The following is a 23,174-nucleotide window of genomic DNA, read 5'->3' on the forward strand; positions in this document are numbered from 1 at the left end:
CCTCCTCCTCCTCCTCCTCCTCTTGTATGCTCTCTTCCAGATCCTTATGTGGTCAGCCAATAAAGTATTCGAAGAGCTCACTGATGTTGAGCGACAGTTTCACAAGGCACTGTACACCATCAGGACGTACCTGAACTGCGATCGCTACTCCATTGGTCTTCTGGACATGACCAAGGAGAAGGTTTTCATGTTCCATATGCCTCATATCACCCTCAGCTACCTAGAAAATACATACCCAAATGAAACATGGTCCATTAACAAATGGATATGCTATGTAAATAACCAGATAGCATGAACCAGCTCTGTGAAGGCTCAGAGCTAATGGGAACAGTGAGGAACAAAGTGACACAGGCTTAAAGTTCTGCTCTTTTATACCTGTATCCATCACCAGCAAGTCTCCTGTTTCGATTAGTTAATAGTCTTTAACTTTAGACTAGCTTTATGGTTATACTAAATGGAACAGAAAGTACAGAGTGCCAATACCATCCTCCACTCTCACCTCCAGTTTTCCTGCTGCTAAAATGTTGGGTTGGTTGACACATATAGAGTAACTCAGCTCTAAAAACCATTGGGATGAAGAAGGTTACTGATATCTTTGTGGCCTGCCACTTTGATGAACGTCCTGTCAGTTTTAAGGGTTTCCTGTTGGAATCTTTGGGCGCCATTCATGTATAGGATCATGTTATCTGCAAAGTCATGTATGCTGACTTTCCTGTCTGTGTCTCCTGTTGTTCATTCTTTTGTCTTAGTGTCCTAGCTAAGAGTTCAAATATTATATTGGATGGGAGTGGAAAGAGTGAACATTCTTGTCTTGTTCTTGATCTTAGTGGAAATGCTTCTGGATTCTTCCCCATTTAACACAATGTTGGCTGTAGTTTACCTTACATGTTCATTATTATGTTGAGATATGTTCCTTTTATTCCTTGTTTGTCAGGGGTTTTATTATGAAAGGATGTTGCATCTTGTCAAAGGCTCTTTCTGCTTCTATTAAATGGTCACGTGATTTCTGACCTTGAGCCCATGTGTGGGATAGATGTGTTAGATTTACTGATTCACATGCTTTCAACCATCTCTGCCCTTCAAGCTGGCTTGATCATGGCAAATGATCATCTGGATGTGTTCTTGAATTCAATTTGCAAATGATTTACTGGGAATTTTTACATGTGTGTTTATCAGGAAAACTGACCAGAAATGAGAGAGAGAGAAAGAGAGAGAGACAGAGACAGGAAGACAGAGAGAGACACACAGACACAGACACAGACACAGACACAGACACAGACACAGACACAGACACAGACACAGACACAGACACAGACACAGACACAGACACAGACACAGACACAGAACATCTTATTAGGATATCAGGATAATACAGTAATATTGCCTCTGTAAAATGAGTTTAGAAGCATTCCTTCCACTTCTGTTTTATGGAGTTATTTGAAAGGATAGACATTAGTTCTTCGCAGAGGTCTGCTAGAGTTCTACAGTGAATCCACATGGATCTTTACTTTTTTAAGTTGAGAGATTTCTTTTTTCATTACTACTGCTTGAATCTCACTGTTTGCTATAGACCTGTTTAAATTACTGGTCTCACTTGGTTTAACTTTGATAAGAAGGTCATACTCTGGGTTTTTGTTATTGTTGTTTTTTTTCCTCTTTAGTTAGTGGAATATAAGTTGTTCAGGTGTGTTCTTACAATTCTCTGAATTTCCTTGGTATCTGTTGTAACCTCCTCCCTTCTCTAGTTTTATTAACATCCTCCCCCCTCCCCCATCTGGTTGGTTTAGCTAACAGTTTGTCACTTTTTAATCTTTTGAAAGAACCAACTCTTTGTTCATTGATTGTCTGTATTTTAATTATTTCTTCCATTAATTTCTTTGATGATCTTAGTTATTTCTTTTTGTGTGTTGCTTTTGGGTTTGCCTTGTTCTTGTCTTCTCGAGGCCCTAAGGTGAACCCTTAAGTCATCCAAGCAAGAAATCTCTGATTTTTAAAATGTAGACACTTATAGCTGTGACTTCTCTCTTAGAATTGCTTTTTTTACATCCCGTAGTTCTGAGTGTGTCTTCATTTTCTTTCAATTCTAGGCATTTTCTAATTTCTTTCTTGATTTCTTTAGTAACCTGTTTGTCATTCAGTTGCAATCTCCATGAGTGTGTAAATTCTCTGTGCTTTCTCTTGCTGTTGATTTCTGGTGTTTCTCCATGTGGTCAGATATGACATACGAAGCTATTTCTATTTTTATGTATTTGTTGAGACTTACTGTGGTGGTTTGAACGAAAAGAAAGTGTCTCTTATAGGATTATGTATTTTAACACTTGGTTTCTGGCTTGTAGTAATGAACCTTTAGGACATAGAGCCTTACTGGAGGAAGTATTTCACTGGTGGGTGGGTGGGAAACAGTTGAGGTTTGTAGTCTGTTCCACTTCCTCTTCTCTCCTTTTGCTTCCTGTGTATGATTGCGTCTTAGTTAGGGTCTCTACTGCTGTTAGGAGACATGGCAACTCTTAGAAGGGACAATATTTAATTTGGCCTGGCTGACAGTTGAGAGGTTTAGTCCATTATCATCATGGCAGGAAGCTTGGGGGCACACAGGCAGACATGGTGCTGGAGAGGTAGCTGGGAGTTCTACATCTGGATCAGCAGGCAGCAAGAAGAGAGTGAGACACTAGACCTGGCTTGAACATCTGTGCCCTCAGAGTCTACCCCCAGTGATACACTTCCTCCAACACAGCCACATCTGCTCCAACAAGGCCACAACAAGTGCCACTCCCTATGGGTCTATGGGGCCCATTTTCTTTCATACCATCATAGAGTGGAAATATGATCAGCCAGCTTCCTGCAACAACAACCAGGCCATGTCTTCCCTCCCAGCACGGACTCTGTCCCTCTGAAAGTATTAACTGCTTTTGGACATGATATTTTACACAGCAACAGAAAAGTAATCCACTTGTATTGTGTCCTAATATGTGATCTTACTTTAGAGAAAGTTCCAATGGCTGCTGAGAAGAATGTATCTTCTGTAGTGCTTGGATAGAATGTTCTGTAGACATCTATTAAGTCCACCTTATCTAGGATATCATATGACTCCTTGGTCTCTATGTTATTTGTCAGGATGGTCTCTTTATTAGTGAAAGTAGGATCCTGGAATCACTTATTATTGCTGTGTTAAGGTTAATCTGTGACTTTACGTAGAGTCTTATGAAACTGTGTGTCCCTATGTTTGTTGTGTAAATAATTAGAATTGTAATGTCCTTTTTTTAAAAAAGGAAAGTTGATTTGCAGTTTCTATTATCTAAATTGCTCTTCGTCTTATTTTTCCTTATATAATTAATTTATAGAAATGAAATGCCCTTTCGATGGATTGTTCCATTAATCAGTATGTGACCTTCTTGATCTCCTATGAGTTAGATTGGCTTGAAGTCTATTTTATGAAATGTCAGGATACTGACTCCCACTCCTTGGTATCTTTTGCTTGGAATATCTTTTCTCATCTCTTTGCCTTAACACAGAATCTATCTTTGAAGGCATAGTATGTTTCTTAGAGGCAGAAACTAGATGGATTTTGGTTTGTTGGTTTGACTCAATATGCTAGTCTGTGTCTTATGATTTGGAAACTAAGATATTGAAGAGTTATTATTTAAAGGTGTGTGACAATTTACATCATTTTGTTGATTTTGTAATGTCTAGTGTTTTCTTGGTCCCCATTTGTTTAGCTACAGTCATACCCCCTTGGGTTTTGTCTCCACTGTCCCTGAGTGTGTTTATTATTTTCTTCAGCTTGAAAAATTCTGCCTAATATTTTCTGCAGAGCTGGCTTAGCACTCATAAACTTTATCATGCTTTTTAAAAACATTAATGCACTTATTTCTACATCAATTGCAAAGATAATTTTGCAGGGTATAGAAGCCTGGGTTGGCAGCTGAGGCTTTTCAGGAGTTGAAATGCATCTTTCTCTGCCCTTTTGAGTTTGGAAGTTTCTTTTGTGAGTGTTGCTTGCAACCCCAACCAAGACCCTTGGGGGCAGGGGTAAGAAGGCACAGAGTCAACGAGCAGACTCTGGGAGTCAGGCAAGTGGCAAAAGCAGACTTGTTTAGTGAAGAAACTGGGTAAAACTTTACACCCCCCTTCAAGCATCTCAGTGGTTCTCAAGTAGCCAGATGTGGTGTTCTCTTTCTCATAGGCTCGTTCTACCACCTGATCCAGTGTCAGTGGTCTCTATCCACGTCAGTAGATTCTAGGTTGGCTCAGGGAGGCAGTATCCGGTGTGAATGTGCCGGTTAAGTTTCTCCTACATGCAAGTTCGGCTGTTACGCTTATGGGTCTATCTTTTTATGCGACCCTTTGTCTCTTGTCACTCTTAATGTAAGTTCCTTTTCTCTCTAATTTGCATTCCTTGCGCTATGTAGTGTTTTAACTGTGATGTGATGTAGGGAGTTTTTCTCCCTAATTTTTCCTATTCGGATTTCTATTTTCCTCTCTGACTCAGTCAGACCTCTTGTTCTCCAGGTTTAAACAAATTTCTACTGATTGTACAGAAAATATTGACTCTGCTTTTTGCATGGAGTTACTCTCTTTTATGCCCATAATTAATAGATTTGTTTTCATGGTGTCCCCAAGTTCTTCATATACTCTTTGAAAGCTTTTTAATAATTTTTTCTTTCAACTAAATGTACCAATTCCTATATCTTATCTTCAGGGCCTAATGTTCTGCCCTTTCTACAAGCCATTCTATTAGAGAATGTCCATTGAGATTTTAATTTGTGATTAATGAAGTTTTTATTTCCAGTATCATTTCAGCTTGTCTTTTCTTCAGTACATTTATCAACCTTATTTTCATATCTTATGTTGGCTTCCTTCCTTTATGCAGCCATTTAAGATTCTCATGAAATTCATTCAGGCGTTTATTTTTGTCTTCTTTTATTTATTTAAACATTTTTATCTTTACTCCTGGAAATTTCTTGTCTGGATTTTCTACTAAGTTACTGTCATTGGGGGCATTTGCTGTGAGATTTGTTAGATTTTAGAGGGGACATGTGGTCTTGGGCTTTCATTTTGTGTTTTGTATTGAGATCTGTGTATCAGGAGTTAGATTGTTGGTTGCATTGAAAAACAACAACTTTGAATTTAAGTCACCTTTTCCCCTTCAGATGAAAGTGTGTGCAGAGTTCAGAAGAGAACTGGTCATAGTAGGTTGAGGCATTGCTTCCCTTTGTAAAACCCTTGGATACCAGACTGTATTCTCAGCCCTACTCTGTGCCAACAATCAATACCCAGAGGGAATATTGAGGGAATACCTAGGGAAATAGAATGATAGTTGATTGTGCAACAGATACCCCTTAACTACTAATTATTTTAGGAAGTAAAGGGGTATTGATAACATTGTGTGTGTTAACAGATTAGTTATCATGGGTATAATTGGTGGCACAGAGAATAAGAAGAAATCCAAATAAGATGGTAGTATTGGGTGATAGAAGAAAGTGGAAGAGAATACACATCAGGCCTTGAAGAGAAGATATAAGAAAGGTACATTCAGTTGAAAACAATAATACATTTATTATTAATAATAAATTAAATTTATTTTTATAAAATAATTTTTAGAATATATTTTATAAAATACATTTTTATATTTTATGAAATATACCTTATCTTTTTATAAAATGTATTTAAAACATTTTTATATTATAAGATGAATTTTTATATTTTATAAAATTTTTATATAAAATATTTTAATGGATTTATTTAAAAATCCCTCAGGGTGATGGGGAAATTTAGGCAAGAGGTAGACTGAAAAGAGAGACATGCTATAAGACTATGTAGAATAGCCTTGTCTCTCAGATGGTTTAGGCACACAGACCCTACGAGAAGTGCAGATAATGTTCTTCGGGAAGAGAAAAAAAGCAAACGAATAAGAAGAGGCAAATCTAAAAGGAGAAGGGAAACAGGCAAGCAGCAAACACGCAATCTAGGGCAAGAAGAGAGCTGAGCTGGCCAGCTAAGATGACCTTGAGTACTAAGCAGGAGGAACAGATGAGGAGGGAGAGAAAGATGGGTGGAGGCAAAGGTCACAGACCGATGGTCTGAGGCCGGCTCTCTCTCATGGTCCTTCTCTCTGGTGCCTTTTGTCATCTTTTTGAGAAAGCATCTTATTGTGAATCCCCGACTGGCCTAGTACTCACTATATTTAGCCCAGGGTAGCCTCAAACTCAAACAATGCTCCTGCATCAGCTTTCTGAGATCTAGAACTACAGGCATGTGACACTATGCCCAAATTTTTGATAACTCACTTACAATTTTTATTTCTTAGTTTAAGAAGGTTAACAGTTGCACATATTTATGGGGTACAGTGTGATAGTTTCATATATGCATATGTGTAAATTATGAAATGGTTACAGTGCAGTAATTAACATGTTGATCACTTTGCAGAGCGATACCTTTTATATCTAGTCTCATAACAGCTTTGAAATATATAGTACATATCCGCTGTAGTTGCGTTTTCCTGTAACAAGTCCTGAGAGTTTACTGCCTGGCTGGAACTCTGTGGTATTTGGACAGCTCCTCCCTGTCCTGTTGACAGCTCAACCCATAGCATCTGGTAACTACATTCTGCCCTCTGCTCCAGTGTTGGACATTTTCAGATTCCACACGTATATTCCATGTTTGTCTTTTAGTGCCTAGCCCATTTCTCTTACCACACTCTCCAGGTTTGCTAACACTGTCAGAGTGACACATGACTGCATCTGTCTGTCTGTCTGTCTGTCTATCCTTTCTTTCTCTTTCTTTCCTTCTTTCCCCCTCCCTCTCTTCCTTCCTTTCTTCCTTCCTTCTGTCCATCCATATTTATTTCCTTCCTTCCTTCCTTCCTCCCTCCCTCCCTCCCTCCCTCCCTCCCTTCCTTCCTTCCTTCCTTTCTTCTTTCTTTCTTTCTGAGGCTGGATAGTATTTCATTGAGTATATTCTCTAGAATGTCTTTACCTATTAATTTATTGATAGACATGTCAATTCCATATCTTTGCTAAAGTCCATGTATTTTCATTGGAGAATAATAATCTACCCTAAGGCAGTGTTCTCAGTAGAGAAGGACATCGTGGTTGCTTCTAGTTTGGGGTGATTATAAATAAGGCTTCTGTAGACACCATGTATGGGTTTTTGTGTACACATACTTTCAACTTACCTTCGTAAATGGCAAAAAAGTCCAGTTATTGGATCATCCAGGGAGACTGTTTATCTCTATAAACACTGTCAATCTGTCTTTCCAAGTGGCTAGCATTTTTTGCATATCTGCACTCTCACCAGGAGTTAGTGGTCCCTCTATTCTGGTTTTATCCATTTCAAGACATGTAGTAGTGCATCACCACTTGAATTTGCAGTCCCAGCTGCAGATGATGTTGAACAGATTTCACATGCTTAGTTCCCACGGCAGTTCTGGTCCGGTGGAATGCCTGCTCTGATCTCCTGCTGGTTTTTAGGTGGAGGTCTCTGCTTCCTGGTGGTTAGATTTCAAGAGATCTTTGCAACCATAAGTGATGGCACATATTTACAATCCTAGCGCTCTGGAGGCTGAGGCAGGAGGATAACTTGAACTTAAGACCAGTCTGAGCAAATTGGACACTTTGAATACTCTGGATTCTAGTCCTGCAATTGCAAATATTTTTTCTCCCAGTCTCTTCATTCTTTTCTGAGAAACATTTCTATAGCAGACATTTTAAATTGTAACAATCTCCACAACTTTTCTCTTTATACATTGTGCCCTTGTGCTATGTCTAAAAAACAAACAAACAAACAAAAAACAACCAATCAACAACAAAAACCTCCAACTCAAGCTTATCTAGATATTCTCCTGTGTCAACTTCTAGAATTCTTATAGCTCTGTGCTTTATATTTAGGCCTATAAGTCATTCTAAGTTTTTTTATTATTATTAAAGAAATAAGATTTCTTTTCTTGCTGGATGTTGTGGTTCCAATACCATTTGTTGAATAGACTAGTTTGTCTCTGTGATTTTTGCTCCTCTGCCAAAAATCAGTTGAGTGTGTGTGTGTGTGTGTGTGTGTGTGTGTGTGTGTGTTGGAGTACGCGTACATGTGCAAGCACACACTTCTCTTCAGTCTTTTCCACTTGCTGATTTCTCTTCCCACTAACACCACACTGCTATGGCTGCTACAGTTCTCACGCAGGGCTTGAAGTCAAGCACTGTCCATTCTCTGTCCTCAATTTCAGCAAGGTTTTTGATCTCCCTGGTTCTTGGCTTTCTCATCACCAAAGTGGGGGTCATCTTGTTTATCAGCTTCGAAAATCTGAGATAGATACATAAGTTATTGAGTACATTGTAGGTGTATAATGTTGGTGACCATTTGACATTTCGTATCCGAAATAAAAAAGATCTTAAAGTAGAAAGGAAGAAATATTATTATTCATAGTGTGATGCCCTCTCCCATCTTTAATTCTATTGGAAAGCTGGGATTTCAACACAACTGATACAGTATCATTTATGCTTCTTGTTATTCGTGTGATTGGCAGTTGTTTTTCAAAGTCACTGTTGCAAGTGGGCAGCATAGGACCATGCAGCAGAAGAGCGGGATTCTGACGCCTGCTGTGGGGCTGCAGGTGCTGTTTAGCATGCTTTTGGCTACACAGGAAACATCACTTTTATCACTTCTCATCACCTTTGTCCAATAGCCCCTCAGCTGACTCCACCAACCTCGTTCACTGGTCTAAATGGAACCACATACCTGCCTTTAAATTAGCAGGGTGCTTCATGTAGACCTCCTATGGGCTGGGCAGGACCCATCTTTTCTGAACAAATTACCACCTGATAACTAAGCAAAATGAGGTTCAATTGGCAAGATGGGGAGAAGAGTGTTAATTAGGGCAACTGACACTGTTGGCTGTGAGCAACATTCACGAAGCTTCTTAACACCCTGGCTTTAGTGCAGTCGTCTACAGATGCTACACACTGCAGACAGTATACATGGAGTGCTTTGAATGGCATGCACGTGTGGGGCATATATTGTTCATTTAATCATCACAACAAGCTCAAGTTGTGCTGTTTCCATTTAACAGACGAATAAAAGATAAGTGGCTTGTATATATAGTCACAGGTTCATAAGCAATATTGCTGAGAACTACAGATTTTTTTTTCAAGTCTAAAATTGCAAAACTATGCAGATTAACATAAAGTATGTGAGTGTCCATGAATCAGATGAGGCGCGGTGACTTGTGGAACAGTTTGTTTAATAATGTTTAAATATAATTGCCTCCAGGAATTTTACGATGAGTGGCCAATCAAGCTTGGAGAAGTTGAGCCTTATAAAGGACCAAAGACTCCAGATGGCAGGGTAAATATTTTCTGTGCTGTCTGTGTATGATGCCAAGAGACTGAAGTGCCCAGAGGAGAGACATTTCGGAGGGAACCTGCCTGTCCCTCTCTGTCGTGTACAGCGGGGTGGGTCTGTGGGTCTCGCATGAAGGGAGGCATCAGAGCCACTGGAACAACATTGTGAGATGTGCTCGGGGCCCTTTCAGCTGTTGACCCAAGAATAACTGAAACAAGGGTAGATGGTCACTTTCCTGGGGGCCAGGTTAGATTTACAGCCACACTCAACTGCAAGCTTCATGGGGGGCAGGAAGTGTGTTTGCTTCTGTAACACCATATCCTCCGACCATGAAACCCAGAAACTGACAAGTTTGTTGGGGCCTCGGATTCCTCACCTGCCCCGTTCCCTTCCAACATTGACAATGGATCCATTAATTTCTGTTGTGGAGGTGCCTGCTGAGATTAGCCAGTGAGAAAAGACCTGTGTGCTTACCACATGATAGATGTCTGTTTGCAGTTGATAAAGTACGTGATTTTTTTTCCCTAATGAAGTCATTAATGTCAGCTACTTCTGGGCAACAAAAAGCAATCAGTTAAAAGTAAAGGCAGATTTCCTGGTGGTTTAGTAATCAGAACCCCCCAAAAGCTATTTGGGTCAATTCAGCTTTTTTAAATGACAGTGAACTCACTCTGTGTGTGTGTGTGTGTGTGTGTGTGACAGATTACAAGCCTGTGACTAATACATGAAGAGTTTAGTAATTGACATTATTCAGAAAACAGTGGCTAGGAAATTAGGTACTATTTATAAGAATTATAAAGCACACATTCTTCAGTGAAGATTATTTTCTCTGGGAATTAATGTTGTGCCCACAATCTCCTTTCTTCCTAGGAAATCATCTTCTATAAAATCATCGATTACATTTTACATGGAAAAGAAGAGATCAACGTGATTCCGTGCGTGTTCCCCGGAAGTAGCCATGGGAGTTGCCCCTGGGACTTTGTACCCGATCACTTTTATATGTGCCAATGATATAATCTTTTCTAATCTTCTCCAAGGTCACCTCCAGCAGACCACTGGACGCTTGTTAGTGGATTGCCAACATACGTTGCAGAAAATGGATTTGTAAGTCATTAGACAAACTTAAATGCTAAGTAACCATGTGTGAGACCCTTACTAGATAAATACAACTGTTGACCCAAGAATAACTGAAACAAGGGTAGATGGTCACTTTCTTGGCATAGGAGAAAGGAAAGAGGAATCTAGGGAGGGAAATGTGGGTTAATCAGGATGCTGATATTGTGTCAGAATATTCAGTTAACTTGAGAAAGATTCATTCATTTCTCCACCTTTTACTCTGAAGCCACACACTTTTCAGACATCTGCTTTAAAGCCAGGAATATTAAAAGTCAGTGGCTGTGGCTTACGATAGGTTCAATTCCATTTCAAATGCTCACTCAATGGTCTTAATATGATCACAAGTGTTTTCTGTGAGACCTCAAAGTAAAGGCTGGAAAACACATGTCCATGACAGAAAGGCGGGGGGGGGGGGGGGCAAGGGGAATTGATTGGTTTGCATCTTTAAACCACATTTGGGAGACCCACAGTCCAGGAAATAATGTTGAATATTCAAGTTAGATCATGAAATTAAGAATGGAAGGTTAAGAATCCTCAGGTTCTTAAACTATGAGTACTCATGGAAACAGCAGGATTCTATAATCCCAGCAGCGAGGAGGCTGCTGAGCAGCAAGATTGCTAATGCTATGCCATGCAAAGCTACATAGAGAAGTCCAGACAGAGAGAGAGAGAGAGAGAGAGAGAGAGAGAGAGAGAGAAACAAGTAAGCAAAAACAAAAAACAAAAAACAAAAAAACACCCAAAAGTAAATATGCATAAATCAATCAATCAATCGATCGATCGATCAATAAGCCAAAGCTTCAGAAGAGTTCCACATTTTCTTTGTAAGGCTAGTGGAGAAAGAGTAGATATGTTTTATTTACTGTTAGAAGGCACTTAACAGGGCTGGAGGGATGGCTCAGAGGTTAAGAACACTGACTGCCCTTCCAGAGGTCCTGAGTTCAAATCCCAGCAACCACAGATGGCTTACAACCATCTGCAGTGAGATCTGATGCCCTCTTCTTGTGTGTCTGAAGACAGCTACAGTGTACTTACATATAATAAATAAATAAATCCTTTTTTTTTAAAGGCACTTAATATTGGCAGCCCCCTTGTCTCACAGAGCTTGAAATTTGTGAGTGGGTAAATGTTAGTAGAAGTATTCTCCATGGTAGGAGTATTGCACCAGGATTTTCCCCAACCCTTAGCCAGGAGAGTCCATCCCATCAGTCCATCCCATCGCCCCTCTTTGGAGTTTCAAATTACAATTCAAGTTTCACCCAGTGAATCTGAACAGAGCCCTAAACCTTTTGGGACTTCAATGTCCTCATCTTTCAAAGGAGAAGATGACTCAGCCATTACCACCCAAGCCTGAAATGCTATCATTTTAAGTGGAACTCTGGAAGAAGTGAAAATAGAGACTTGTATTAAGACCCTCGTGTGCTTATGACTCTAAAAACTAAAAATGGGTATAAGAAACTACCTCTGAATTCTGACAGTAAGCGCAGTATTTCATAAGGAATCCTTACGTTGGAGCAAGTGAAACATTGCTTAGCCTTTTCCTTTTACCAACCCCCCAAGCAACCCTACTTTGTAAAAGAATAAAGGGAGATCAGCACCCAGGCTCAAACCTGCCTCAGCAGAGCAGTCTTTCTCTTTTGCTTGGGTTGAGGAGTTGGGAAGTCGAAAGACATCACTTGGAAGTTGAAGAGTGGGGAGGAGCAAAGAGCAGGAAATGTCAATCAACGGCATAGCAGAAGAGGAGGTAACTTCAGAAGCAAATATGGCCTGACGTAGTGAGTGTGTCTTCATGTGTTTACCGAACAGCCAAGAGCTGTGTGGGAAACTCACTCCCAACATGCCTTCTCACTCTCCTCCATGGACTTACATGGTCCTAACCTCACCATGTTTCAGAATGACTCTGTCTATTGCTTCACAGATCTGTAACATGCTGAATGCCCCTGCAGATGAGTACTTCACATTTCAGGTAAGAGTGGCCATGGCCCTGCCTCATCCCTCAGGGCTGGGAGCAAGATGGGGGCTCGCTCTCCCTCCTTATCTGTAGTGTCTAGCTTATGTGTGCCTTAGTGTAGTTAGCAACCACACATGGGACCCAAGTTCCAAAACTCTAGCTTGGCCAATGACCATCAAGAAAATTCGAAGAAGGGGCATGAGAGAAGAAAGATAAAAGAAAGGTGGAAGAGGTGTGTGTGTCTGTGTCTGTGTGTATCTGTGTTTATATGTCTGTATGTGTGTGTGTATGTGCATCTATGTATGAGTGTTTGTGCGTGTGTCTCTGTATATGTGTGTGAGTGCGTGTCTGTGTCTGAGTGTGTGTCTGTCTGCATATAACTGTGTGTATATATGTGTCTGTATGTGTATGTGTCTGTGTGTGTATCTGTGTTTATGTGTGTTTCTGTATGTGTCTCCGTGTCTGTGCATCTGTGTCTGTCAGTCTGTGTGTATGCGTGTGTGTGTCTATGTATATATGTGTTTCTGTGTCTGAGCGTGTGTCTGTGTGTGGAACACATACATGCACGCTGCCATACTTCCGTTCCCTCCCACTCTTGGTTCGCTAGGGTGACAAGTGAGCCTGGTGCATGACTGGTGCTCTAGAACCCTTGTTGGAATGACTGATTGGCTAGAGACATTTTATGACCCAAATAGAGCTCTGCGGCACCTTTCTCAGAGCCCTTCCTGCAGTATATTGTAACTGTGATCTAAAACAGGAAAAAAAAATTAGCAGATCCCTGGATTTTATCTCCTTTTCATCACCATCCAGAAGCCCACTTCCTGGAGAGGAGAGCCCCCAGCCAGCCCTCCGCACTTACTGCTTGGCTAACCCACTGCTGTCCACTGTCACAGCTGTGGCTTGAGTGTGACCCCTTAGAGTTCATGTGTTGAAAGCTGAATCCTCAAGTTTTTGTACATATTATTTCATGATGGCTATACTGAGACAGCAGAACAGACGAGGGCGGAGCCAGAGGCACAGGACATCGCTAGCTTCGTGAGAAAAGGAAGAGAGACTCAAGTTGGCATCTCCAGTCCTTCTTGTCCTGTGATGCTCTCTGCCATGTTATGATGCAGGGAGCAGCCTCTCTGAGACTATGGAATCATACTCTTAAACCTCTCGGGCTCTCAAACTGTAAGAAATTTAAATTCACCCTTTTTTTTTTTCTTAATAAATCACCCAGCCCACACTATTCTATGACAGCAGCAGAAAAGAGATTATAACAATGATAGGACTTTGGAGTTCATCTTCTTTATAGCTTCATTTAATTCTCCATAAGGACCTGCCCATCATCTCTGCTTCCTGGTCCTTTTGAGAACTGGATGAAGTTGCTGTACCAGCGTGCCCCAGTCTCTCCTCTCTGCGTACTGGCATTCCACGTCCTGCATTCCAGAAACATTAAATCCCTAGTCTGGGTCAGGAGTAGAGCCTGCCCTGCAGAGGGGCCACCACTAATGCCCGTCTTTCTCTGTGCTGTTAGACACACAGAATCCCATCAATGCTTAAATGGAAGGGACCTTCCTCAGGGTGTGGGTGATCCCGCCCCAGCAGCAACTAAACCCTGCCTTGGGGAAACCCAGGCACAGCTGTTTGGATTAGTGGAGGCTTCCCCTGGCTCTGCCCACCTATCCCTTTGCTTACTGATGTGGAAACACACAAACACCATATGGTCCTGTTGTTTCTTGTACCTCCCTTCCTGCAACCAGAGCTTGCTTGTGATCATGTTGCACTGAGCAGTGGCCCCTAAATCTATATCAGTTATGCGCCAGGGTAGACTGCACTGATTAGAAAGGTGAACAGTGAAGTTTTAAGGATCTGAACCTGGAGCAGCTGCTGTGGAAGCAGAGAGTGAGAATGGCGTTCATCCAGCAGACTCAGGTGCCCACTGAGGCTTGAGGAAGTCTGGGGCCACACGGAGAAGAGGGTGGGGGCCCTCACTGTGGCATCAGGAGTCCCTGAAATGGAACAAATCTCCAGTCTACCGTGATCCCCCAGAATCTCAGCATACCTCCGTGTGGTACCCATGAAAGCATGCTAATCAGAACAGGGCTACTGTGCTCTGAATTCACATTTGCTCCAAGGTCCTGCCTCCCTCCCAGATAGTGACTGTGGATGGCATGCCCATCCCAGGATGCAGCTAGACTCCTCTGATGGGCAACATTGGCCTAAGAAACCCCATAATCCCTCAGATCGTTCCAGAACTGGGCTGAGGTGACTTTACTCATGCTGCGTCCATCTTTCCTCTATAGTCTGGGTCTAACAGCCATCTCTAGCTCTCTCCCCAAATCCCACCTCCCAAGAGTGTCCTGTGGACTAATATAGTCAGAGAAGGCTTCATGGTGAGCCTAGACTCAACCTAAACCTCTGTGGAGGGCTAAATAAACCATGAAATGTTTGAAAAACCATCATTGTGGTGTGCTGAGTCTTTGGATCTGTTTGCCTTAGCCACATACTTACAAATACACTCTATAAGCCTCTTACTTGAGAGGGCATTAGAATTACCAAGAGACAGGATGTACCTAGATGCATCCCTGAGACTACATATGCTTAAGAAGAATCTGTTGTGGAGGCTGGAGAGACAGCTCAGTGGTTGAGTTTGTTCTTCTCTTCCAGAGAGGACTGGAATTGGGTTCCCAGAACCTGTGTTGGGCAGTTTCCAGCTACCTGGTACTTCAGTGAATCTGGTGCCCCCTTCTGGCATTTGTGTGCACTTACACACACAAACCCACACACAGACACAGACACATATGCACACCCACCTACTTGCCACCACACATATATAAGCGATATATACAATTTAAAATATTAACTATATATAAAAATAAAACATTTTTTAAAAAGAGCATCTGCTGCCTTTGACCACACTTTGAGAAACACTTCTCAAGAAATTTGTCTGCTTCTCTCACTGAAGTGGGAGCATCTTGGCATAGGGCCTGTGGTGTACTCTCGCTTATACCATTAACAACCTGGCTGGGTTTTTGGATTGTTAGCAGGTCTCACAAGTTTTCCTAATCACAACCCACCATAAACTGAAAGATTATCTTGATGGATTAGACAAAAGTTATACTAAGTACTCTAACAGAGAGCTCCTAATGTAAGAAATGAACTACATTGGCATTGCAAGATGGCAAGAGTGCAAAGGAAACAAAGAGACAATGTAAGGATGCAAGGCTCTTGCCATCCCCAGAGCTGAGAGTCAAAGGGGAAATTTAGAGTGTCAGAACACAGCTGCCTTTGGTCTGGTACGTTCGAAACGTGTCCTAACCGTGCTCTGACCCTGAGATTTACTTTAAAATCAGCTAAGCAGTGGGTGGGTAGGAGTGGTCATAAGTGAAGTGGAAGGGTGCCTCGTGCTGGTTGGGTAGTTCAGTCGATTCTAATAGTGATTGAAGCACATATAGATCTAGTGAGACCCGAATAAGGTCTAGGGGTTATATATTGTCTGTTTCATGCTTTGGTACCATACTGAAGTTGTATGAAATGTTTCCATTGGTGGGGACTGAATGAAGAGTCCGTGAACTTCTGTGTACATTCTTTTGAAAGATCTTGCAAATCTATATTTGTTTTGAAAATTAAAAAGTGAAGATATTAAAGTAACACTCTCCCTTATTGTTTATAGAAAGGACCGGTAGATGAGACTGGCTGGGTCATTAAAAATGTCTTGTCCCTGCCTATTGTCAACAAGAAAGAAGACATCGTGGGTGTAGCTACGTTTTACAACCGGAAGGATGGGAAACCCTTTGATGAGCATGATGAACATATCACTGAGGTAAGCGTGGGAAAGAACGGCAGGTGTGTCTGAGCATATCGCGGAACGACTGAGTCTGCAGTGATACTGTGAGGAACGGTTAAGACGAAGAGTCTCATCGTTGTCATCAGGGCATTGTTAACTGTGTCATTTCGGTTTCTGGGTTGCTATATATTGCATCATCTTCTGTACAAGTATAAAGTCTGACTTCGCCCATATTCTCTCCAATCCTATAAAAACATTGAAAAGTATTTTTTTTATATTCCTCCTTTTCTTTTTATAATCTCTCTCATTCTCAGCCTCAAACGTCTGTCTAATTTTTAGCTCCTGCTTTATTTTATCCTGTTTGTAATTCCTTTCCTGCGGTAGACCGTTCTTGAGACTTGGCACTTTGAAAAGCAAAGCTTAGTTCATTTTACTGTCTGGGCAATAAATTCTGATTTTATTTTTTTTCTCATGCTAATACAAAGAACTGGGTTGGCAGCGTAGGTCGGGGAGGGCTCATGACATCCCACCCCTAGCCACTGTTAATTGGTGGCTGATGGAGAAGGGTCAGTTTTCCTCAGGAAGGAGCCCCCGAGAAGCTATTTGTGCTCAGTAGCTGGTTCCACACCCACGCACATACAGTCAGCCCTGAGTGGATCTGGTGGGTTTGAACCCAGAGGACATGAAGTTGGGAAGTAGGAGTGATAGCAGAAGAACTAGAAGGAACAGAACAGAGGTGTGAATTTGATTAAAGAGATTATATGCACAGATGATTTCTCAAGCAATAATATTTTTTTTTTAAGAAAAGAACTGGGTCGGTGGTGGTGGGAGATCAGTATAGGAAAGTATGTGGGTTTTCCACAAAGCAATTTTAATTTAACATTAGAGGATCTGAGTCACTGTTCTTCCACTTCAGACTTTAACCCAGTTTCTTGGATGGTCTCTTTTAAACACCGATACCTATGAGCGAGTGAACAAGCTGGAAAGCAGAAAGGACATTGCTCAGGAAATGGTTATGAACCTCACAAAAGCCACCCCGGATGAAATCAGCTCTATTCTGGTAACTGGGGAATCCATCGTGTGATCAGTAGGTGGCATGTAACCTCAGATTCTGCAAATCACCTAATGGCTGGGAGGTCAGTCTGATGAGCAAAGGCTTGTTTCTGGGGTAAAGAGATGAAGATGCAGGAGAGGTCTGGGAGGAAGGAGCCCTGTCCGCTGGTGAGCTTTTCTTCCTGGAATTCCAGAACACAGTGTTACATTACAGCTGTTTGTGAAAAACAGCTCCTGGGTGTGTAGGAGCACACAATGTATCTGGACTCACAGATATCAGTGAGGAAAAGAATATTGAGGAGAAGAACAATATGTCAGTCAGTCATTATCCTCCCATGCTGTGTAACGATCACTGTTTCATCTCAGTGACCTTCATTAATAAGCTTCTATCGTCCCCTTGCTAGCTGTGGGTTGAACAGGCTCTAACTGACCTTGGTGACAGAGCTGTGAGTATAGTTTGCCCTGTGGCTTCTGATCTTTTGTGAACCAGCAGCAACCTGGTGATTTTAAAGTCTTTGCTCACATGACAGTCTCTAAAATTCTCACTGACGAAGCCAAGGCAGGTGATCAAGTCCGATATCATTTTCTGATGAGGGAGGCAGTAGATTTTTGCTGAAAATGTTCTAATTACCACAAAAGGAGGGGGAAACCACCCCACAATCACATTTCTTTCTTGCTCTTTTTCCTAGTTTTTAAAAATGTGTATATAGATGGAGTCTGATGTCGGGTGTCTGGTTTGGGTTTGCTGGGGCCATTAAGAATTAAAAAGATATTTAACTAAAGTAGTTGAGATGATAAAAATGAGAACATGGGCAGGAATCATGTGAAACTGCTATTGGCAATAAAAAAACAAAACAAAACAAAACAAACAACAACAACAAAACAACCCTTTTTCCCTTTCTTGACTATTGGTAGCCCATAGCTTGTCTTTAAGATGGCTACTGCTACATTTTGGAAAAGGAGAGAACTCAGTTTTTTTAGGTTATTTCTTTGAAACAATTCTTCCTAATCATTTGCTATCAGTCTCTTCCCATGCAGAATGTCTTTAGTTGTAACAGATGTGTAGCCTATTTTAGATATAGCTCACTCCTTTTTAGCAGTAGAGTCATAAGACAGAAATCTTTGTAGGAATTCCACACCTCTATTGCTTTCCCATTTTAGAAGTTTAAAGAGAAGTTAAATGTAGAGGTAATTGAAGAGTGTGAAGAGAGACAGCTCCTGGCCATATTGGTAAGTGTTTCTTTGTTTCTTTCTGATCCTGGTGTCTTTTTAAATAAAACCTATTTGGACACACTCTCATTTTTTTTCCAAGAAAATGTTGTTTCTTCTTCTTCCTCCTCCTCTCCCTCCCCCTCTCCCTCTTCTAACCTTATCCAAGGCGGAAAAGAAAGAAGTCTTCCATAGACTGGCTGTCTTAGTCAGGGTTTCTATTCCTGCACAAAATATCATGATCAAGAAGCAAATTGGGGAGGAAAGGGTTTATTCAGCTTACATTTCTGCATTGCTGTTTATCACCAAAGGAAGTCAGGACTGGAACTCACACATGGAAGGAACCTGGAGTCAGGAGCTGATGCAGAGGTCATGGAGGGATGCTGCTTACTGGCCTGCTTCCCCTGGCTTGCTCAGATTGGTTTCTTATACAACCCAGGACTACCAGCCCAGGGATGGCACCACCCACAATGCCCCTCCCCCTGGTCTTGATCACTAATTGAGAAAATGCCTTACAGCTGGGTCTCATGGAGACATTTCCTCAAGGGAGGCTCCTTTCTCTGGGATAACTCCAGTTTGTGTCAAGTTGACACAGAAAACCAGCCAATACACTGGCCTTTTGGTTTCCTGCTTCTCTCCATCATTGTTCGATATAGTTCAGTCCACAAAGATCCTGTACAATCGTAGCTAAGCTAGACGGTTGCAAGAGGCACCTCGGGATCCAGGAAGACTGTGGTGAGGTTTATCATGTTAGTAGCTTTGGGTTGCAGCATGGCCGTCCCAGAGGGCATACCTGCCAGGGTGACAGAGCTCAGCTTTTCTCAAGGCAACGACCATGATGGAAGAGAAAGCACCAAGAAGAAGGAGCAGACAGCAGCTGTGTGCTCTACCCCAGACCTATGGGGGAACTCATCTCAGTGACTGTTGGCCGGGTACACATTGTGCCCTCAATACTATGCTGAAGAGAAACAAACGTACAGAGAAGCAGGTCACTTCCCTCCACGAGCTAAAGGTTCCCCTGAGATCAGTTTACATACATTTAAGCACCAAGTGGCATTTGTTGCTTTTAGTAAAACTGGTTTCTGGTGCCTGGGCTGGCTCCTTGTACTCCACTCCCTCCTGATAGTCCCAGTGACCTCCCGTGTCCCTCTCCTCATCTCTATTTCCTCTATGACTTGTCTCCTGCCCTGACAAGTCCTATTTCCTTCTCCCTCCATCCCCTCTTCTGCTCCTTCTCTTCCTCCTTCTAGGACCTCAGACTCGGAGATGCCCCTTCAGCATCTCCCTCATTTGATGGATGGGTTCCCAACCGTTGTCTCTCCCATGGCACCAAGAGCATGGTGCTGTGGTCTCTAGTAATCCTGAGCTCCCAGCCTTCCTTGGCCCGAGTTTTATAAGCATCTCACTAAACTAAACTCCTTATTGAAAAGATGCAAAAAAAATTTTTTTTGTCTTTCAAGTCACAGTCATGACTATGTGCCTAATTTACCTCCCCACCCCCACATATTCCTAAGCCCTTTGAAGTGGGTTTAAAACCAAAAATTTTCACTGTAGAAAGAAAAGAGCCTCTGGGATTAACTTGAAGTCAAACCCACTTAGCACAATTTAAACGTGGTTCTAAATTGAGGTTTTACTGGTTATCAGGTGCTGGTGTACCCTGAGCTGGTGTAAGCAAGAAGAGGAGTAGAGACAGAAGGGGGGGCAGAGGAGGGAGAGAGAGGGGCCCATGACATTGTAGGACAGAAAGCATAGAGAGGCAGAACTTGGCTGTGTGGCTTAGGGACTTGTTTGTGGGTTTCTTTTATTATTGTATCTCTTTTTAATTAATTGATTGATTAGTGTGTGTGTGTGTATGTGTGTGTGCGTTCGTGTGTATGTGTGTATGATATAGGTGTGGATCGTGTGTCATGGTGCACATGTAGAGTAAATAATAACTTATGGGGCCAGTTCTCTCCTTACCATGTGGGTTCCAGGGATTGAACGCAAATCATCAGACCTGGGGACAAATAACCTGGAGCTGCTGAGTCGCCTCCGCAGCCCCTCCTATCAACCCTTTACCATTGATAATGGGTGTACAACATGACAGGCTATAGGCTGAATGTATTGTGAAACAATCTGTCCTTCCAACAGAAGGAGGACTTGCCGGACCCGAGAACAGCAGACCTGTACGAGTTCTGTTTCAGCGACTTCCCCATTACGGAGCACGAGTTGGTTAAATGCGGGCTGAGGCTGTTTTTGGAGATAAACGTGGTGGAGAAATTCAAAGTCCCTGTAGAGGTCAGGTGGTATTTTCCTCAAAGAGCTGACTCTGTTGCTGGGCTTCAGCAATGTTTTCCGAGGTTCCAAAGATTAGCTCGAGTTAGGATTTCAAACTATCATTAACTTTGTGAATACACCGGCTTAAACTCTGTCAACAGCACCAGCATACCATCTTAGATAAGCGTGCCCCAGGCCACCCACCCTTTAGTGTCCTGTTCTAAAGTCTGAATGGTGGTGTTGCCTTTGGGTAACAGGTTCTTACAAGGTGGATGTACACAGTCCGGAAAGGGTACCGTCCTGTCACCTACCACAACTGGCGGCACGGATTCAACGTGGGGCAGACCATGTTCACTTTGTTAATGGTAGGTACTGATGCTGGAAGCCATTGAAAGTCTTTGCAACTCTGAATATTCTCCTCTTGAGAAATGACAAGAAATGGAGGTGTCCTGTTGTGTAATGATCCCACAGACTCCAACCCTTCTGCAGTGGATGGCAGAGATGTAGGTCTTCCTGAGCACTTGGCTAGATCATCAACCAGAAATCATATGCTTTCCATTTTAAAGGAAAATCCAGATACCTGCTAGGTTTTGAAACTGTCTGGGATGCCACGAGACTCACTAAACAGAAACCTAACCTTTGGTAGAAACGTGACGACCCCGCTTCCTTGCAGGCACACTGGGCTACACCTGAAGTAGACCAAGATGTGTTGACCTCTATAAATGTGTTTATACATCTTTCTAGACAGGAAGACTAAAGAAATACTATACAGACCTTGAAGCCTTTGCCATGCTCGCTGCTGCTTTCTGCCATGACATTGACCACAGAGGCACCAATAACTTGTACCAAATGAAGTAAGTAAGGGTATGTACTGCACTGACCTGTACTGATGGATGCTGGAAGATACGGGGGGGGGGGGGGAGGGAAGATCTCCACCCTCCAAGATCTGCAGCCCAGTCACTTCCTCTGCTGCTTTTATAGTCTCAGGATGGGCTACAAGCTTGTGACATCTGCTCTTTTCCCATAGTGTTTGCATCTCTCTCTCTCTCTCTCTCCCTCTCTCTCCCTCTCTCTCTCTCTCTCTCTCTCTCTCTCTCTCTCTCTCTCTCTCTCTCTTTCTCTCTCTCTCCTTCCTGCTTCTGAGGTCACCCAGCTTTGTTCCCATAACTTTAATCAGAGTATTGCATTCAAATATCCTACTGGATTAATCTTAGGCTTACCCTGTATATCCAGGGAGCTGCTCTCCTGCTCGGGCTAGAAAACATGTCTTTCGAGACTTGTAATCCTTCGCTTCCTGGTCCTTCGGTTCTTCCACTCCCTCTCTTAGCTGGTCTTTTAGCCTAACATCCTGCCACCTCATTCTCTCGTCCCAAGGAAGGAGGCGTAATGATACAGGTGCAGACTGTGTCAGGCAGATTTAGATTCCTAAGTCATTTACTTTCCAAGTCTTGATTTCCTCATGTGGGCAATAGAGATTATAGTAATGATGTGCAGCTGCAAAGATTGGATGGAATCAAGCATATAAAATCCTCAGCCCCACGTCACCCTCATTTCTACCACGTGACCATCCTCCGGCGGTAGTGAAGTGTTCCAGAGACCATAGGCTTTGGTCTGTGGGTTTGTGGCTCCAACTACTCCCTGGATAGAAAGCTTAGGTAACTCCCTTATTCGGAGACTCAGATTCTTAACTTGCAAATGGCTCTAGCATTGGCCTTTCAGGGACTGTTGTGGGGGTCAAGTGAGATTACTTCCATGAAACCCGCGTGTCAGGGACTTGGGATAAAGGTACTCCATGAATAAAAAGCACATTCCAAAGAGTCTCTTCACGTTTTGAACAATTGTGCTGTCAACCTTCATCTTGAAAGCACCATCTCCACTGAAGCTTGATCCGAGGACATCCTGCCTGAGCTGGCCATTCTGTCCTTACTAAGGCCAAGGCCCTGGCAGGAGGGGGTGTTGGGGGCGGGGGGGTGTCCTCTCTCTTCTGTGCCAAAAAAAAAAAAAAAAACCCAAAGACTTATGGGGTATCTCCTTGTCACTTAATTTTCTTTCTTTTGTTCTGTCTTCTTTCCAAGACAGTGCATCTATGTAGAGTAGGCTAACCTTAACCTTATATCCTCCCACCCCAGCTTGGATCACAGTTGAGTCCCCCGCCATGTCTGTGGTGTTGAACACCTCATGTGAGCCAGCAGCTGACCTAAGTTCTTTGTAGGCCCGTCTGGTTCCACCTCCTGCCACGTTATTCCTCTTCCATGGATGAGTAAAGAGACTCAGAAAGATGAAGTCAGACCTGTTTTAGGATGTAGTCAGCAGCCAGGATAGATGAGGCCCATTCTTGCTTGCAGACTTTTGAGATGGATGGAGTCACATCCCGGGCTTCATATTGGCCTGATATCTAAGCTGTTGGCATTTTTCAGCCATTTCTTTCCTGCATATTTGGCAGAAGGAAGGTGTGGCCATAGAAGAGTTTCTTGACATCAGATT

The 23,174-nt window shown here is 42.4% G+C and overlaps 1 protein-coding gene and 1 long non-coding RNA gene across 3 annotated transcripts in view; one reads left to right on the forward strand and one right to left on the reverse strand.

Annotated features, from left to right (window-relative positions):
- The window catches only part of Pde6c (phosphodiesterase 6C, cGMP specific, cone, alpha prime), a 51,175-nt gene that overhangs the window by 8,546 nt on the left and 19,455 nt on the right, over positions 1 to 23,174 (forward strand). For both annotated transcript variants that reach the window (NM_033614.2, NM_001170959.1), the window contains exons 4-14: positions 41 to 181; positions 9,262 to 9,336; positions 10,204 to 10,268; positions 10,371 to 10,437; positions 12,368 to 12,415; positions 16,059 to 16,208; positions 17,089 to 17,232; positions 18,387 to 18,455; positions 20,565 to 20,711; positions 20,948 to 21,055; positions 21,435 to 21,544. In NM_033614.2, the coding sequence (NP_291092.1) occupies positions 41 to 181; positions 9,262 to 9,336; positions 10,204 to 10,268; positions 10,371 to 10,437; positions 12,368 to 12,415; positions 16,059 to 16,208; positions 17,089 to 17,232; positions 18,387 to 18,455; positions 20,565 to 20,711; positions 20,948 to 21,055; positions 21,435 to 21,544 (1,124 nt within the window). The remainder of the gene's footprint in view (positions 1 to 40; positions 182 to 9,261; positions 9,337 to 10,203; positions 10,269 to 10,370; positions 10,438 to 12,367; positions 12,416 to 16,058; positions 16,209 to 17,088; positions 17,233 to 18,386; positions 18,456 to 20,564; positions 20,712 to 20,947; positions 21,056 to 21,434; positions 21,545 to 23,174) is intronic.
- Positions 15,971 to 22,692, reverse strand: Gm52398. Its single transcript, XR_003952917.1, has 2 exons — positions 21,911 to 22,692; positions 15,971 to 16,417 (listed from the first exon to the last, which is right to left on the reverse strand). It is a non-coding gene; the product is annotated as a predicted gene, 52398 (long non-coding RNA).

This window comes from Mus musculus, chromosome 19 (genome assembly GCF_000001635.26).
Source record: "Mus musculus strain C57BL/6J chromosome 19, GRCm38.p6 C57BL/6J".
Classification (NCBI taxonomy): Eukaryota; Metazoa; Chordata; class Mammalia; order Rodentia; family Muridae; genus Mus; species Mus musculus.